The 17,471-nt window shown below is 35.5% G+C and overlaps 1 protein-coding gene across 1 annotated transcript; it reads left to right on the top strand.

Moving 5' to 3' along the window:
- Positions 1-10,209: 10,209 nt before the first annotated feature.
- tnni2b.2 (troponin I type 2b (skeletal, fast), tandem duplicate 2) lies at positions 10,210-15,709 on the top strand. The gene is made up of 7 exons (XM_056461878.1): positions 10,210-10,306; positions 12,302-12,332; positions 12,823-12,859; positions 14,781-14,909; positions 14,993-15,082; positions 15,173-15,349; positions 15,439-15,709. Exons 2-7 carry the CDS (start codon positions 12,325-12,327, stop codon positions 15,526-15,528), a joined length of 531 nt encoding a protein of 176 aa, XP_056317853.1. The 5' UTR covers positions 10,210-10,306; positions 12,302-12,324; the 3' UTR covers positions 15,529-15,709.
- Positions 15,710-17,471: the final 1,762 nt, after the last annotated feature.

Genomic DNA, 17,471 nt, shown 5'->3' on the forward strand with positions numbered 1-17,471 from the left:
TTTGCCATGATGACAGTAAATAATATTTGACTAGATATTTTTCAAGACACTTCTATACAGCTTAAAGTGACATTAACTAGGCAGGTTAGAGTAATTAGGCAAGTTATTGTATAACAATGGTTTGTTCTGTAGACTATCAAAAAATATATAGCTTAAAGGGGTTAATAATTCTGAGCTTAAAATGGGTTTTAAAAATTAAAAACTGCTTTTATTCTAGCCGAAATAAAACAAATAAGACTTTCTCCAGAAGAAAAAAAAAATATCAGACATACTGTGAAAATTACCTTGCTCTGTTAAACATCATTTGGGTAACATTTAAAAGAGGGGGGCTAATAATTCTGACTTCAACTGTATATCCCACTGTTATTTTAAAGACTACTATATATATTTCTGTCAGAGGTGTGATGGATAAACATATTATTGCAGTTGTGGAGATTTCTGTGAATAAAAAAAAAATTAAGAATCTCTTATCTCTTGATAACATCTCCCACAATACTAATGTGATAAAAATTGTATTTGACATTGAAAGTGAAGATAACCACATCAATCAATGCATGTGCATGTAAAGGTTCTAGTTGATTGAGTCAAATGAGCCAACGGCGCCCAAATGGGGTGTAAGTGCAGAGCCCAAAGTACAGATGTTCCTTTATCTCTGATAATCTGTCTGAGTGGTCTAGTTGATTGGATCAGGCTAGGGCAGCTTGTCTGGGTAAGATCATTTAACTAGTTTCTTTATTTACATCCTTTGTTAAATTTGTTACCCCAGTTCTTTGTCTCCACCACTAAGCATCACCCCAAACATGTATAAACTACAATACTGATCTTTCTGATGATTTTGATGACTGCAGCAGCCCCGGTAAGTATCTCCATGGGTGCAATTCTGGGGGGTGACACACCTGACTGTTGATTGTTATATGCGTAAATGTTATATTTAGTCATTTTTAATTAATTGTATGTAGATATAGTTAAATTTTCATGGCATATCTCATTATGCTAGATACACATGTACACCCATACATTTTGAAGTGAGGTATGTATGGGTTTAAATTGTGTCTATATAAAAATAAAACAAAATAAATACTAAACTTTGCTTCTATGTGACACTATATTATGTAGAACATTGACTAGAATGTTGCTCAAAGCATTAGTTAATGTACATGTAAGTTTCTGTGTATGATACAATGAGTGGTACTAAGTGGTAACACTTTACAATAACAGTACATGAGTAATGATGTATTAATGTGTAAACTAAACATTACTTTATTATGAATTAATGATGAGTTAAGGTGTGCGCTAATCATGAACTAACTTTAATTACAACATGAGTCACAAGAGTTTATGTGTGAATAACTGCTACCTCAATTACTTGTTAGTACATGTTGTTGATTAATGTAATGTATTAATTAACATTTAAGTTTAGCTAAATGAAACCAAAATGAATTCATGAGCTGTTAATGTATAATTATGTCATGACTCCTCATGAACTCCTGTGTTTAAACTGTTTATGTTGATGTTGACTGAACACTTTTCTATTGTTTTTCAGTGTAAACGCACTAGACGGATGTGCATAGGGAGTTCATGAGTAGTTAAGAATGGGTTAATGATGATGTGCCCCTCCAAGTATATAATTATAAATTAATTATCCATTATTTATCCATCATGAGATCATGATGGTTAAATTAAGCATAGGCTAATGTGGTAAGTAATATTTTAATTAACAAATAATCATGTACTAATAAGTAATTACGGTAGCCGTTATTCACACATGAACTCGTGAATCATGTTGTAGTTAAAGTTGGTTCATGATTAGCACATGCATTAACTCATTAGTAGATCATAATAAAGTAATGATTATTTTACACTATAATACACAATGTTGTTCATGTACTATTATTGTAAAGTGTTACCAGCTAAGTCAATGAACAAAGATTACATACTATAAAGTGAAAGGCAAATTTGAATTTGATACATGCCTATTACATCTTTATACACACTTATAGTAACTAAACAACAAGTTTCATAAACTAATTTCGAGAGGAGCACGTGATATGATTAAGCACGACTGGCCGCTCATCTGTAATCAGTAATAATCCAATCAGAGTGATCCTAGTTTACTATAAATGGATCATTTTCTGCCTACTGTTCTATCTTCGTTTTGGAAGAATCCCCCCTTCCACCCCATCTCCTCCTTTTTCTCCCTTTTCTAATGAGGGAGCTCTCGAGACCTACCTGATCTCGGATCTCCTGATATGCTTATTGATCGGGTGGGAGCCCTGGGCTCAAATATCTCAGAGTTCAAGGTTCTCTCCCGGGACAGCATGCCAAACCTGCTATAAAAGCTAAGCATATATAAGTGGGAACTTTGAATATAAAATATTATTCAGTCTTTATTGTTACATAAATGTTTCATTTGCATCTTCTTGTTGTTCCATTTTACATTTACAACACTGCATGTTTTTTTACGCTTGCCTATGACTTGCAATGCATTGTTTTATTTTTAGCTGCTATTAAAATGTTTGGCAATGAGTAAAATCAGCGTTACAGACAGTAATGATTAGTCAGCACAGCAGCATAGGAGTTTAAACTTTTTTAACTAACAGAATGTGTAAGAGTAAATTTACCTCAAATGTTTCATTCAACAATTACTGATTACTCTTAAGTGTATAATACTTTCTAATATTTATAATCTCTGATAATATAGTACATTATTTAACGAGGTGTAATTTGGCTTTTTTGAGTTGGTATACATTTGTTTTATTGCAAAAGTGAATCCTAAATCACTTACTTTGTCACAAGGCCAATAGAAAGCTGACCTTATAATTTAAGATTTAAAAACAAAAATATGGCAGCATGGTGGCACAATGGGTGGCACAAAGGCCTCACAGCAAGAAGGTCGCTGGTTCGAGCCCTGGCTGGGTCAGTTGGCATTTCAGTGTGGAGTTTGCATGTTCTACCTGTATTCACGTGGATTTCCTCTGGGTACTCTGGTTTCCCCCACATGTCCAAAAACATGAGGTACAGGTCAAATGGGTAAGCTAAATTGTCCGTAGTGTATGTGTATGAATGAGTGTGTATGGATGTTTCCCAGAGATGGGTTGCCGCTGGAAGGGCATCCGCTGCATAAAACATATGCTGGATAAGTTGGTGGTTCATTCCGCTGTGGTGACCCCAGAATAATAAAGGGACTAAGCTGAAAAGAAAATGAATGAATGAATAAATAAATGAAAACAAAAATATCCCTCAACTTAAGTAACAACTGGCAAGTTCAATGGTGGAGATTTGAACATTGCAAATGAAGATTCAAGCAAATACCAAAGCAAATGAAACATAAAAGAACATAAAGAACATATAAAATCGTTGAAATTATGCTATTTTAACTGATTATAAATTTATCAATGACTACAAATAATTTAGTCTTAGCCTTTTATAGGGCTGTTTTGCTTACGTGCTATATTGCAATAAATTAGCTAGCTCCATAATATGGGCGGTATAGTGGCTCACAGCAAGCAGCGCTATAGCACAATTGTCTCGCAGGAAGAAGTCACAGATTCAGGTCCCAGCTTGACCAGGAGACCTTTTGTACGAGTGCACATTCGAATACAGAATGAATGATGAGCATGGATTTAGCTTAATAAACGATTACGACTGACTGACCAGGCATGTATTTATAATGTGATTAATACGTGATTAATACAGTTGAAGTCTGAATTATTAGCCCCCCTGTTTATTTTTTCCCCAATTTCTGTTTAACAGAGATTTTTTCAAAACATTTCTGAACATTTATTTTATTTTTTCTTATTTTATATTTTATTTTAAAAATAGCTTAAAGGGGCTAATAATTCTGATCTTATAATGGTTTTCAAAATATTAAAAACTACTTTTATTCTTGCCAAAATAAAATAAATAAGATTTTCTCCAGAAGAACAATTATCAGACATACTGTGAAAATTTCTTGTTCTGTTAAACATCATTTGGGAAATATTTGAAAAAAAAATAAAAAATAAAAAATAAAAATCAAAGGGGGGCTAATAATTCTGACTTCAACTGTACATTGATACATTCAGTTCATGTTTCCTTTGCAGGATTTTTCTGCTTTCACAAAAAACCTTTTGTGTGCTGTTTGATAGGGTGAACCAACCTTTAGTCTGGTGGATCAGAGTGGGCCAGTGCCTCCCTGGTCCTTATGTAGCCTTGCCATGTGCATGAGGGAGGCATGTTTGTCACTGTTATCATGAAAATATGTTTTTTTGGATTTCTTTTAAAACTGCAACAACTGCAAACTTAAAGTCATGCACAGATTGTGGGCTGCAAAATAAAACTTGTTGTATTATCACCCCAAATGTATAGGGCTGAGGTTAAAAAATAACTTGAAGAAAATAAATAAACAGTTAACAAGCTGGAATTGAATGACCTTCAGGTTCTTTTACTGTGAGAAATAAGTAAATCGTTTGTATTGACAGAAAAACAAAGAATATGAGCACAAAAATAGCTTCAGGGCTGAGCAAGGCCAAATTTTTTTTTAAAAAGTTAACTAACTCCACCACGAAGAAAACTTACCCAACAGAATCAAAACAAAGAAAATAAATTACAAATACTTCCCTTACTCCTTAACTAAAAAAGAAAATTCAATGTTATTGGCACTATATAAATATCTAGCCTTTATGTTTTACACAGCAGATGCCTTTTCATATGCATCCTACTGTAAGTGTACAAACCTCAGTGCTGGGAAATACCCACATACTCTCCCATTCACAAACAAATACTCTTATACACTATGGCCAATTAATTTCATCTAATTCACCTATAGCACATGTCTTTGGACTGTGGGGGAAACCAGAGGAAATTCACACAGACATAGGGAGAACATGCAAACTCCTCATAGAAAGGCCTCCTGGTCTCAAACCAGTTACTTTCTGTGAGGGAAATGCTAGCCACTTAGCAACCAAGTACAAATTGTTCATAGTGAGAAGCCAATGAAAACAATTGGCTGCCATTTAGCATTTTTTATGGCGCACATAAACAAGATACTAAATTGAAACTGGATTTCTTAATTTTAGAAAACAAACACTTTATTTGACACTTTGATCTTTAATATTTTCTAGACCTTTTAAATTCACATAAAAATGTATTATATACTACTTCATAAAATATTTGAAATATATGACCTGTTAAATCTAACCAACTGACCAGTTGGACCATACAGGGAGATGAACTTTGCTTTTGACCTTCCTAAAAACCCTGACCATCAAGTCACGAGGATGAAATGTGAATACATTCATGTGACAGTTCCATTCTGACACTTCATAAGGTGTGATGATTCAGGTTTATTCCTCCACTACACCCACACTGATATTTAAAGTCTTATATGCAGTTGCTTTGACCTTTATGAAAGCCTTCCCTGCTAGCTAGAAGCCTTCAGTATGTGTATCTGAGAGCAGCTATCCGACATTCTCCATTCCTGTTCCTGTAGGCTATTTCTACAATTATATTTGAAGTTTATGATTTATTAGACTGGACTCATTTGTGTGAATATAAATACTGATCACTGCAAGGGCCAAGAACTTTTAGGATATTTTATTCAGTTTGCGGCCATAATCGCAATGCTTCTTGGCAGCTATTTTGGTGATACAGGACTAAGTTCTATAATACTGAGGAAACATAAGGTAAAACTTTATTTTGATGGTCCCTATTGCACATTTTGTTCACTAAAAGTTGCATTCTAATTTGAGTATTAGTAGACTGTCTGCTTAATATCTGCTGATACTGCTCTTTCAGCAGACATTTAACTGATTATAAGAAACTTTGCAAATACATGTCAACTTACTCTACACTAACCCTAACCCTAACAGTCTACTTATAATGTAATGAGAATTAGATGGCATGTAGATGCAATGTAACTTAAATTCAATAAAATGCATAAAAAGGACCAACAAAATAAAGTGATACCAAATAAAAAAGCATATTTCAAATATGAAAAAACATGAAATGAACTGTCTCATAGGTGCTGTTTGCTTATTGTTACATCAGGTAAATTTTATCTCTGAAATTGCATATAGCTTTTATGTTAATTTAATATGGGCTCTCTGAATTAATTTGCCACTAATGTTTTTAGAAACACTTTAAAATAGTGAGATGCCTTAACAAAACATGAGATCATGCAATCTGGGTTTATTCATTCATCTTAAAGGGTCCACTTCATCAAGCTGACCATTTGTTATTAACATGTCAACTAACAGACATGTGCGAACATGTAGTTATAAAGCCTGCTGTTAAAACATAAATCCTCATGATTCCAGTCATAGCGCAGGTTAGTCCTTCATTAAGCATTCTTACCTTCACCATTAGTTCATGCAAAACTAACTATTAATTCAGATAAGTAAACCATTAATGATGTGTTCTTATTGTAAAGTGTTACCATATTTTCAGTAAAATGATTATTTGTGTTTTATTTTATATCCTGCTAATCACAGGTCTTTACTACTAATTTCTAATAAGAATATTCTATTAGTTTTTGGCAGAAAATGACAAAACATCCCAAATACTATGTTTCAGACTTAATATGAACTATGTACAGTGCATCCGGAAAGTATTCATAGCGCTTCATTTTTCCACATTTGTTTTATGTTACAGCCTTATTCCAAAATGGATTAAATTAATTTATTTCCTCAAAATTCTACACACAATAGCTCATAATGACAATGAAATTGTTGCAAATTTATTAAAAATAAAACACCTGAAAAATCACATGTACATAAGTATTAACAGCCTTTGCTCAATACTTTGTTAATGCACCTTTGGCAGCAATTACAGTCTCAAGTCTTTTTGAATATGATGCCACAAGGTTGGCACACCTGTCTTTGGGATTTTTTGCCCATTCCTCTTTGCAGTACCTCTCAACCTCTATCAGGTTGGATGGGAAGCGATGGTGTGCAGCCATTTTCAGATCTCTCCAAAGATGTTCAATAGGATTTAGATCTGGGCTCTGGCTGTGCCACTCAAGGATATTCACCGAGTTGTTGTGAAGCCACTCCATTGATATTTTGGCTGTGTGCTTTGGATCATTGGAAGATGAGCTGTCGCCCCAGTCTAAGGTCAAGAGCACTCTAAAGCAGTTTTTATTCAGGATGTCTCTGTACATTGCTGCATTCATCTTTCCCTCTACCCTGACTAGTCTTCCAGTTCCTGCTGCCGAAAAACATCCCCACAGCATGATGCTGCCACCACCATGCTTCAATGTAGGGATGGTATTAGCCTGGTGATGAGCGGTGCATGGTTTTCTCCAAACGTAATGCCTGGCATTCACCTTAAAGAGTTCAATTTTATTCTCATTAGACCAGAGAATTTTGTTTCTTATGGTCCGAGAGTCCTTAAGATGCCTTTTGACAAATTCCATCTGGCCACTCTACCATACAGGCCTGAATGGTAGATTGCTGCACAGATGGTTGTCCTTCTGTAAGGTTCTCCTCTCTCCGCAGAAGAACACTGGAGCTCAGACAGAGTGACCATCAAGTTATTGACACCGTGACTCCCTCACTAAGGTCCTTCTCGCCGGTCACTCAGCTTAGATGGCCGGCCAGGTCTAGGAAGAGTCCGGGTGGTTTCAAACATCTTCCACTTACGAAGGATGGAGGCCACAGTGCTCATTGTAACTTTCAGAGCAGCAGAAATTTTTCTGTAACCTTCCCCAGCCTTGTGCCTCGAGACAATCCTGTCTCTGTGGTCTACAGACAATTCCTTTGTCTTCCTATTTAGTTTGTGCTTTGACATGCACTGTCAACCCTGGGACTTTATATAGACAGGTGTATGCCTTTTCAAATCATGTCCAATCAACTGAATTTACCACAGGTGAACTCCAATTAAGCTGCTGAAACATCTCAAGAATGATCAGAGGATACAGAATGTACCTGAGTCCAATTTAGAGCCTCACAGTAAAGGCTGTGAATACTTATGTACATGTGATTTTTCAGGTTTTTTTATTTTTAATAAATTTGCAACAATTTCAAAAAATTGTTTTTCACATTGTCATTATTGGGGTATTGTGTGTAGAATTTTGAGGAAATAAATAATTTAATATAATTCACTCTGAAATCTGGACTTTATTAGAACTATGTTAAGCTGCTTTGACACAATCTACATTGTGAAAAGTGTTATATAAATAAACATGAATTCAATAATCCATTTTAGATTAAGGCTGTAAAAAATGTGAAAAAAGTGAAGTGCTATGAATACTTTCTGGATGCACTGTATTTAGGAAAAACAGATCTCCTTCTATTGCTTTATTTGTTTTATAATATTGTTGGAGTAGGTCTTTCAGGGTTATGACTGTGACATTTGTTGAAATGTCATGTTGTGTCATGCCACTGAGAAGCATTTGAGGTCATATCAGAATAAATATGACAACATCCTGTCTAAGAAAGTGTTTGCACAAAATATATTTTAGAATATATTTAGAATATTTTAGCATGCTATTTAGTATGGGGGATCTGGTTGCTTGCACATACAGTACACTCATTGGAGATGGGAAGGGCCATGTCATCATTCTTATCGAACAGCTGCAGAAAACAAACCTGAGGCCAGTTACATTAACAGAGTCACTATGTTAAGACTGGGGGACTAATTTGATCAACTAGCAGTTAGATCATGGATAAATTAGGCGGATATAATATTTTATATAGCTGACTTGAAGTTATGAAAGAAAAGAAATGGATGGCTAAATGTAGTCCAAGCATGACACTTTAATCTGGAATACTAACTCTGGCAAATATTATTTAAATTAAATATTAATAATGGAAGAATTATGTAAGTGAAGGTGTTTGCAGAGCTAAAAAACGTTTTTCTTCACTATAATATTGAAGTACTCATGAATTTGTTATGTTGTCTGTGTAACAAATTCATAAGGATTCCATTTCTGCCATTGATTTTTGTATGATTGAGTAGAGTTCATATTTATCAATTTAATTTTTGGCCATGATTATGATGCTACATTTACCCACAGCATCTAAGCAACCAAAATGAGCTTGCCAAAAACTGCCTTTGTATATACTTTGTACTGAGATTGTATCTCTGCTTATGTTTCCCTGAACGCTGTAATTGAAAGTGTTAATGTGGAAGCATAAAAGTTTATCATTAGTTTGACATCATGTCTTAACCATTTCAGGATTGCTTCTTCCGGAGCTAGAGTGGCAGTACCAATTGGGGCCTCAAAGTGGGATCATCCATAGACACTTGGCTAGAATCTAAACCACCACACACACACACCAAAGCACACGTGTCCTCATGCACACATGTACACACATGTTGATGACAGCTTTGACACCGTCCTCTTCCCTCCCCTTGGAATTTAGAAGCCTATCAGGATTCAAAGTTTCTATCCCACGGAAACTGTCTACTAAATGAAAGGTCAGTCAGGCTGGATGGATTCAGTTTCTCCTGAGGATGACTAGTATATTTTTGGCTCATGTTGTGAATTTTGTGCAATTGCGGCACTACTGTGGTGTTTAATGTATGCTGCTTATAATCGGAAGGAGCAGAATTGTAGCAGGTGGAGTAAAAGATCATATTATGACAAATACTGTAAATACTACATTTGTAGACACATTTCTCCTACAATGTTTCTCCTTCAAACTATTCTATTCTATCTTCAGGGAAGATCCACATTGCACCAAACTGTCTTTGTGTTTGTCATTGATTACTTAATCATTTTGATTGTTTAAATGACATTCTACTTCAAAACTGATCAAATTATTGAATAATAAAATAAATATAGTATATAATTAAAATATATTAAAAAGTAAATCAAATGAATTTCAAACAAGTGCAAAAGTGGATTTTCCTAATGATGTTCAGTTAATTTATGACCTGCAAACGACCAATACAAATTGTTTAATGAAAAAAAAAGAGACAAAAATAATAAAAAAAATATATTCTTTTTTTTTCCCAACACTGACCTGCTAAATCATACTTACAGGCATTGATTAAATTCTTTGGTGTTTTTGTATCGCAGTTCTTTTCTTATGATGATTTACGCTTTTCAGCATGCAATAACTCACTTAGGAGACGGAGTAAAGTAAATAAGCAATAAAATAAGAAAAACAAACTTGAAAGCTGGGGTTATTTATATGTGTGAGGCTGGGAGGGGTAATATTGGCTTTCAACAGCTTGAAGTCTCATTGGACTGTGTCGAACACTAATTCCATAAAGAGTTAAAGGGTTTTGCTGAGCCATCACAGAATGCTATCAAAACCTTCTTTCAGTACAGAGACTGCCCGCAGTTCCCGGTCTGTCTTGTTCCCCAGATTTTCATAAGGTGAGATGATTTTGATCTGTTCCACATGCTGTATAATTGTTTTGATGTGTTTTATGATGACTTTATACATTTATACTAAACTGGGATGGATAAGATGTTGTAATTTCTATGAAAAAATATATTCACTTCTAAGGACTAACATATTTTTCTAAATCAAGAAGTCAGTAAAAATGTACAAAAGAAACTTTTCTTTCTATAGAAGAACGCTTTTGGGTTCCCTAAAGAACCTTTTAGTGAACAGGCCCTATAATAACCCTTTATATAGACTGCTAATTAAATCTTATTGTTACAATATGGGATGAAATTGTTCTATGCATGTACATAGGTCTTTATGAAGCCATCGATTTCAATCAAAGACAATCATTTCTTGAGGAGTTTTGGCAATCCAAGGCAAAGGAGTTGGCTTCCTTACCTTTATTAAGCTGGTTTGGCATCTGTAAATTGATTGTTAAGTCAAAGCATCCTCTTTGTATGTTTTCTGTCAAGCACAGTATGCAATCTTTCATCAGTTATCGAACACTATCTGAAGTGAGGGATAATCCGCTTGTACCAGGGTTAGGTTAGGTGCCATTCTCAAGTGCTTATGATGAGCTATAAGCATTTCAATTACTTATAGTGTTTCAGAACATTGACTCCTAAAAGGAGTTGTGAAATTAAAAAAATGATCAAGATATTATTGAGATAACATAATAAGGGTAACACTGAGCTGAGCTGAGGGAACACTGTGTGCTAACATTTCAATAACCCTGAAATCTGAGGCCTCAGTCAATCCATCACACGGCTCATCACTGCAGCTACGATCCAGTTATAGATCTTGAGGAATTCTCGACATATGGGTTTTAGGAATTTGAAGATACTGAAGGATTATTGAAGGATATTGTATATACTGTAAGATAAAGAGATGAAGGAAGAGCGAAAAAAGAAGGATGATGTGGTTTGTTTGACTGAACTGCTACCTGATACAATATAGTGTCTGATTGACGTTTTCAGCCATTTGCTCTTGATACAACGTCTTGGATACTTTTACACACAGAGATCAGCTTTCTGCTTCACTCACATTTATGTCACACGCAGCTAAATGCTAGTACAGTGATACACAGCCTCACAGTCTTATTGACTCAACTATTATTTCATTCTCTAATTACCATATATCTGAAAGCAATGATGCTACACTGTAAAAATGCTATAGGTTCCACACAATTCCTTCATGTTTTTCCCAACACAAATCAATTAACTTAATGGTTTTTGGTAATTTAAGTCGATTGAACATAAAACAATTAAGTTGTGTCCAAATAAAAACTTAAGGATTGTGTTGTTTCAGCTCATTTTAAATAAGAAGTTTGAACAGCCAGCAAAAAAATATTTTTGGAGTGTATATGCATAATTAAATCTGCATATACAGTTGCTTTAAAGTGCCTTAAAAGGCATCACATTATTTATATCAAGATCCGAGCTAATGTATGGTTGTGTGGGTGTTGCAGGAACAAAATGTACAGCAGGTATCTGTTTTACTTGGTCAGAAGATATAAAGTGTTTCTCAGTGTTTCAGATTTAAGTACAAGTAATTTATGCATGACTGAAAGTGAAATACTTTCATATCAGCCACTTGATAAGTAGGGTCTTCTCTGTTATGAATGAGAGTGTAACTGAGCATGGAGGAGTGTGACTTGTTTACAGCTGTACAGTAGTTGAAAGTGATGACTGCTGATAGTGGTACTGAGTGGCGGTAACTGAATAAGTTGTGAATGCGATGCACACAGCAAAGAAGAGCTTAGAGAGCAGCACTGTAAATAGGTTTTGGTGGAATTTAATGCTGCGAAACTTCATGTTGTGAGATGAAGTGGTTACTTCAAAACCTTTCTTTTGTCTAAGGTTTCATTTAGGCGTGATTCTATGTAACTAGTTTGAAAAATTTTCACCTGCTTAACATTTTAAATATTTAAAACAATGGTCTTTAACACAGTCTTACCAGTTCTTTATTTTTATTTCCTACAGGAGAGCACAATAAGCCTGCCATCATGTCTGAGTAAGTCTATAAACACATCATTAACCGGAAGTCTCAGTCAATATTAAAGTGCTGCCAGTTGTTCTCTTGATTTCCTTCTGTGGGTTTTTATGAGTAAAATAAGGCCGGGGGTACACATATTTTGATGATACCTTGATGTTTTGTTCTACATCATAAACTGCACTCAAACACATTCACAATCCTTATGACATCCTTATGAATACTTGTTTATTACAAAAATGTAACTTAACTGTGCCAAAAATCACGTTAAGAGTATGGGTGTGTGTCATCTATTTTTTAGAACAAAGAGCAAATGCATTGTCAATATGTGTTTACAGCAGACCTTGTTTTACTAATAAATTGGAAAGCCCCATAAAGTTTCTAAAAGCAAACTCTCGAATGAGACCAGTGATCAAAATTTATCTCTGGCATCATGGGCAGTCTATAAACAAACAGTTCTGAACTTAATGAAAGGACTGAATAATTTCTTTCTTTCTTAAAATCCAAATAGCAAAAAGATGACCTCAAGCCGTCGGCACCATCTCAAGGTAAACTGGAGCATTTGATTTGGACTTTTTTTGTTCACTGATTGCTGTGGCTATGGTTTTTTCAAGTCGCAATCCACACCTAGTCATAACTTTGCTGTTGGGAAGTGAACAAAAAAATGATTTAAGTATTGCAGCAAAATATAAATAGATCTTTATTAACAGAGGTTCCTCAGTCAAAAACCTGTTGTCTGTCTTATATTGAGTGATTAACAGATGCAGGCAATTGCAGAGTGAATGCATGAGCTCAATAAACCCATGCATGTACTTTAGAAATGTTTATTTCCAACAAAGGTGAAACCAAATGTGTTGTTTTGAATACTCAAGAAGAAGGATATTGTTTAGTGCTATCAAATGATTAATCACGATTCATTTCATCCAAAGTAAAGGCTCATATATACAAAATATATTTGTGGGTACTGTGGCCACTTTATATTACACCTTACTAGGGATTGGACCCCCTTTTGCCTCCAGAACTGCCTTAATCTTTCGTGGTATAGATTCAACAAGGTACTGGAAATACTCCTCAGAGATTTTGGTCCATATTGACATGATAGCATCACACAGTTACTGCAGATTTGTCGGCTGCACATCCACGATGTGAATCTCCTGTTCCACCACATCCCTTTAGGCGCTTTAGATAAAGGGTGCTTTATCGGATTGAGTTCTGGTGACTGTGGAGGCCATTTGAGTAGAGGGAACTCTGTCTTGTTCAAGACACCAGTCTGAGATGTTTTGCTCTTTATGACATGGCATGTTATCCTGCTGGAAGTAGCCATCAGAAAATGGGTACACTGCAGTTATAAAGGGATGGACATGGTCAGCAAAAATATTCAGGTAGGCTGTGGTGTTGACACAAAGATCAATTGGTACTAATTGTCCCAAAGTGTGCCAGGAAAATATCCCTACACCATTCCATCACCAGCCTGAACCGTTGATACAAGGCAGGATGGATCCATGCTTTCATGTTGTTAACGCCAAAATCTGACCCTACCATCCGAATGTCGCAGCAGAAATCGAGACTCATCAGACTAGGCAACATTTTTCCAATAGATAAGCTGTTACTTCCCAGTAGATCAGCAGTTTCTGAAATGCTCAGACCAGCCCGTCTGGCACCAACAACCATGCCACGTTCAAAGTCACTTAAATCACCTTTCTTCCCCATTCTGATACTCGGTTTGAACTGCAGCAGATCGTCTTGACCATGCCTAAATGCATTGAGTTGCTGCCATGTGATTGGCTGATTAGAAATTAGCTTTACCAAGCAGTTGGACACGTGTACCTAATAAAGTGGCAGATGAGTGTATGAACAGTGTTCAGTAGACAATAAAAAACATTTTTGCTTAAGGTGGCTAATAATATTGACCTTAAAATGTATTCAAGTCGAAATAAAACCAATAAGACTTTCTCCAGAAGAAAGAATATTATCAGACATACTGTGAATAATTCCTTGCTCTGGTAAACATCAATTGGAAAATATTGGAAAAAATATTCGACTGATAATTCCGACTTCAACTGTATAAATTATGTAAATAAAAACTTTTAACTTGGATTGCGATAATTTTTTTAACAGCACTAATATTTTTACAGTCAATATATTCATGTGCGTTTGTCTGTCCTAGCACATATAAGTAAAAGGGAATGCAAATCCGTACTTGCATGCTATCTGAGTTGCAGCTGTCTGTGAGTGTGCACAGAAAACCGCATGCTAATACCAAATTAAGATCTCTGTTGCATCCTCTTCTTCATGGTGTTTCATTCAAATGAATGACTGACCAACTGTGATTCGTTACACCCCTAAAAATATAAAAGTGGCAAGTGGGAGAACCTGTTACACGGCTCTGCTAATATTCACATGGATTTGGTTGGATGACGGGTGGTTAAGATGTCCAGCCAAGTGTCATTTGCTCATTGTTTGTTGTAGAGTTTGATTCTGGGTATAGCCAAGGACCTGCTGTCGGCTGAAGAAAAGCAAGCAGAGGTGGACAGAGTTAATTACATGGAGGAGAAATGTCCACCTCTCTCTCTGCCTGGCTCAGTGCAGGAATTACAGGTACGCATTCATGAAGCCTTTCAACATTTCAGTATTTATGAGTATATTACTCTGTTGTTAAAAGTTCTCTTCACTCTGCTTAGGAAATGTGCAAACAGCTTCATCAGAAGATTGATGTGGTGGATGAGGAGAGATACGACATGTCTCTCAAAGTGGCCAAGAGTGACAAAGAGGTTTTTGTTTTTCTCATTCCTCATCCCTATCCATCTCACTCCTCTATTATGGCTTGAACTTTCAGCACATCACACTCTGCATTCTTGTAGATTGAGGATCTGAAGATTAAGGTTCAGGATCTGATTGGTAAATTCAAGAAGCCCGCTCTGAAGAAAGTGCGTATGTCTGCTGATTCCATGCTGCAGGCCCTGTTGGGCTCCAAACACAAAGTATCCCTGGATCTGAGAGCTAACCTTAAACAAGTCAAGAAAGAGGTCAAGGAGGAGGTGAGGGCACATTCCATCTCTCAAGTAAATCGATCAAATTTGCCAATTAAACTCCAGCATGATAATTCTTTGGTCATTTTTTTCTTTAGGATAAGGAGGCTGTGGGAGACTGGCGTAAGAACATTGAGGATAAGGCTGGCATGGGCGGCAGGAAGAAGATGTTTGAGTCTGAGGCTTAAACAGGCAGCCATTTTACTTCTAAAGTTGATTTCTGATGGACTTTCTACTGCACGTTTCACTGTCAAAAAGTGCTTTCGCATTCAAACTACACATCCAACAAACAGTAACTATTCTAATCATAATATTGAGACTGCCATGTACCACATGAACTCACCTTAACCAATAAATTTTGGAAGAGAACTCTGTCATCTGATCATTCCCTTCATTCATCTGATCATTCCTCTTCACAATTTCCCTTTTTATTCTTACCCTACTAGAACAAATAGTAATAATCTTTTATCTCTTCATTCACTAAAAGATAAAATGTGTATTTCTCTGCAGCCATTGTACCTCATAACTGAACTAAAATCATCAACCATGATGCTCATTGCATAGCAACATTTCATTTCCATAATGAGCAGCAAATGAAATGACCTTTTTTATTTTTAAGAGATCTGTTGACCCTGAAGTTGATGAAAATAAGAATGTGTGTATCTGTTCTCTGATAAATCTATGCAGCACCTTTGTATGTAATGATTATAGGATTCTGATCAGCAGCGGATGGAAATCAAAGAAGAGGACTTAAGAGGCTGTTTGGGTAAGTGACATGAACAAATGTGTGTGTACGTGTGTAGCCTGATATTTACTGTTGACTTTTGTAGAGACAAGCATAACACAAAAACAAAAAAACGCTTTAAATCATAATAAATACAGACATTTTTCTCTGAGGGTTGTATTTAGGACTAAGGATAGAGGATAGATTATAGTTTTACAATGTAACAATTATAATGTTCAAGGACAGTCAGCAAACATGGCTACTCAACTTGTATTTGTTGTTGTTTTATGTGTCTGTACTTGTTCAGGTATATTTCTGAGAGTCAATTTAATTTTGAAAATATCATGACAACCAACAACACTTTCTAAAAAAACATTTTTAAAGTTACAATACAATATATAAAAGTAGAAAATACCATTTGAATTTTTTTTCTTAAAATGTCTGATTTCATTCAATATTCATTTACTAATTTTCCTTCGGCTTAGTCCCTTATTTATCAGGGGGTTACCACAGCGGAATGAACCCAACTCAACCCTTCCGGCCGCAACCCAGTACTGGGAAACACCCATACACACTCCTTCACACACACTCATATACTACAGCCAATTTAATTAATCCAATTCACCTATATATAGCGCATGTTTTTGGACTGTGGGGAAAAGCGGAGCACCCTGAGAAAACCCACGTGAAGAACATGCAAACTCCCGACAGAAAAGCCAACTAACCCACCCGGGATTCAAACCAGTGACCTTCTTGCTGTAAGGTGACAGAGCTAACTACTGAGCCACCGTGCAACCCTCTTTTAAATATTCCATTGTGAATTAACAAACAATTTCTGTGTAAAATAAATGTATTCCAGACCATTTTAAGTTAAGGGAAAGTTTGTGAACCCCTTTTAGAATCTGTGAAAATGTCAATCATTTTAGCAAAATAAGAAAAGTCATACAAAATGCATGTTAATTTTTGAGTACTATCCTGAACAAAATATTTTACATAAAATATGTTTACATGTTCACAAGACAAAAACATATTTAAAATTATTAAAAGAATCCCCTGCAAAAGATTGTGTTTTGTTTTTAATATTGTCTGTGTGTGGTTACCAGATAACGTTTTTTTGCTTTGTGATGGTTATTTATGAGTCCTTTGTTTGTTCTGAACAGTGAAACAGCCTGCTGTTCTTCATACAAATCCTCCATGTCCTAAATATTCTTCAGCTTTTCCAGCATCTTTTGCACATTTGAAACCTTTTCAGCAGTGGGGTGTAACATTGGGAGTTTGAACATTTTTAAATAGTGTTGTTTGAGTTCCTCAGTGTGAAAAGATGCATCTCAAAATCATACAGAAACTGCTGGAACGGTTTAAAACACACTTAAGATGATAGAAAACTGAATGTGTTCAAAAAGCTTA

The sequence above is a fragment of the Danio aesculapii genome, chromosome 7 (assembly GCF_903798145.1).
Source record: "Danio aesculapii chromosome 7, fDanAes4.1, whole genome shotgun sequence".
In the NCBI taxonomy this organism is placed as follows: Eukaryota; Metazoa; Chordata; class Actinopteri; order Cypriniformes; family Danionidae; genus Danio; species Danio aesculapii.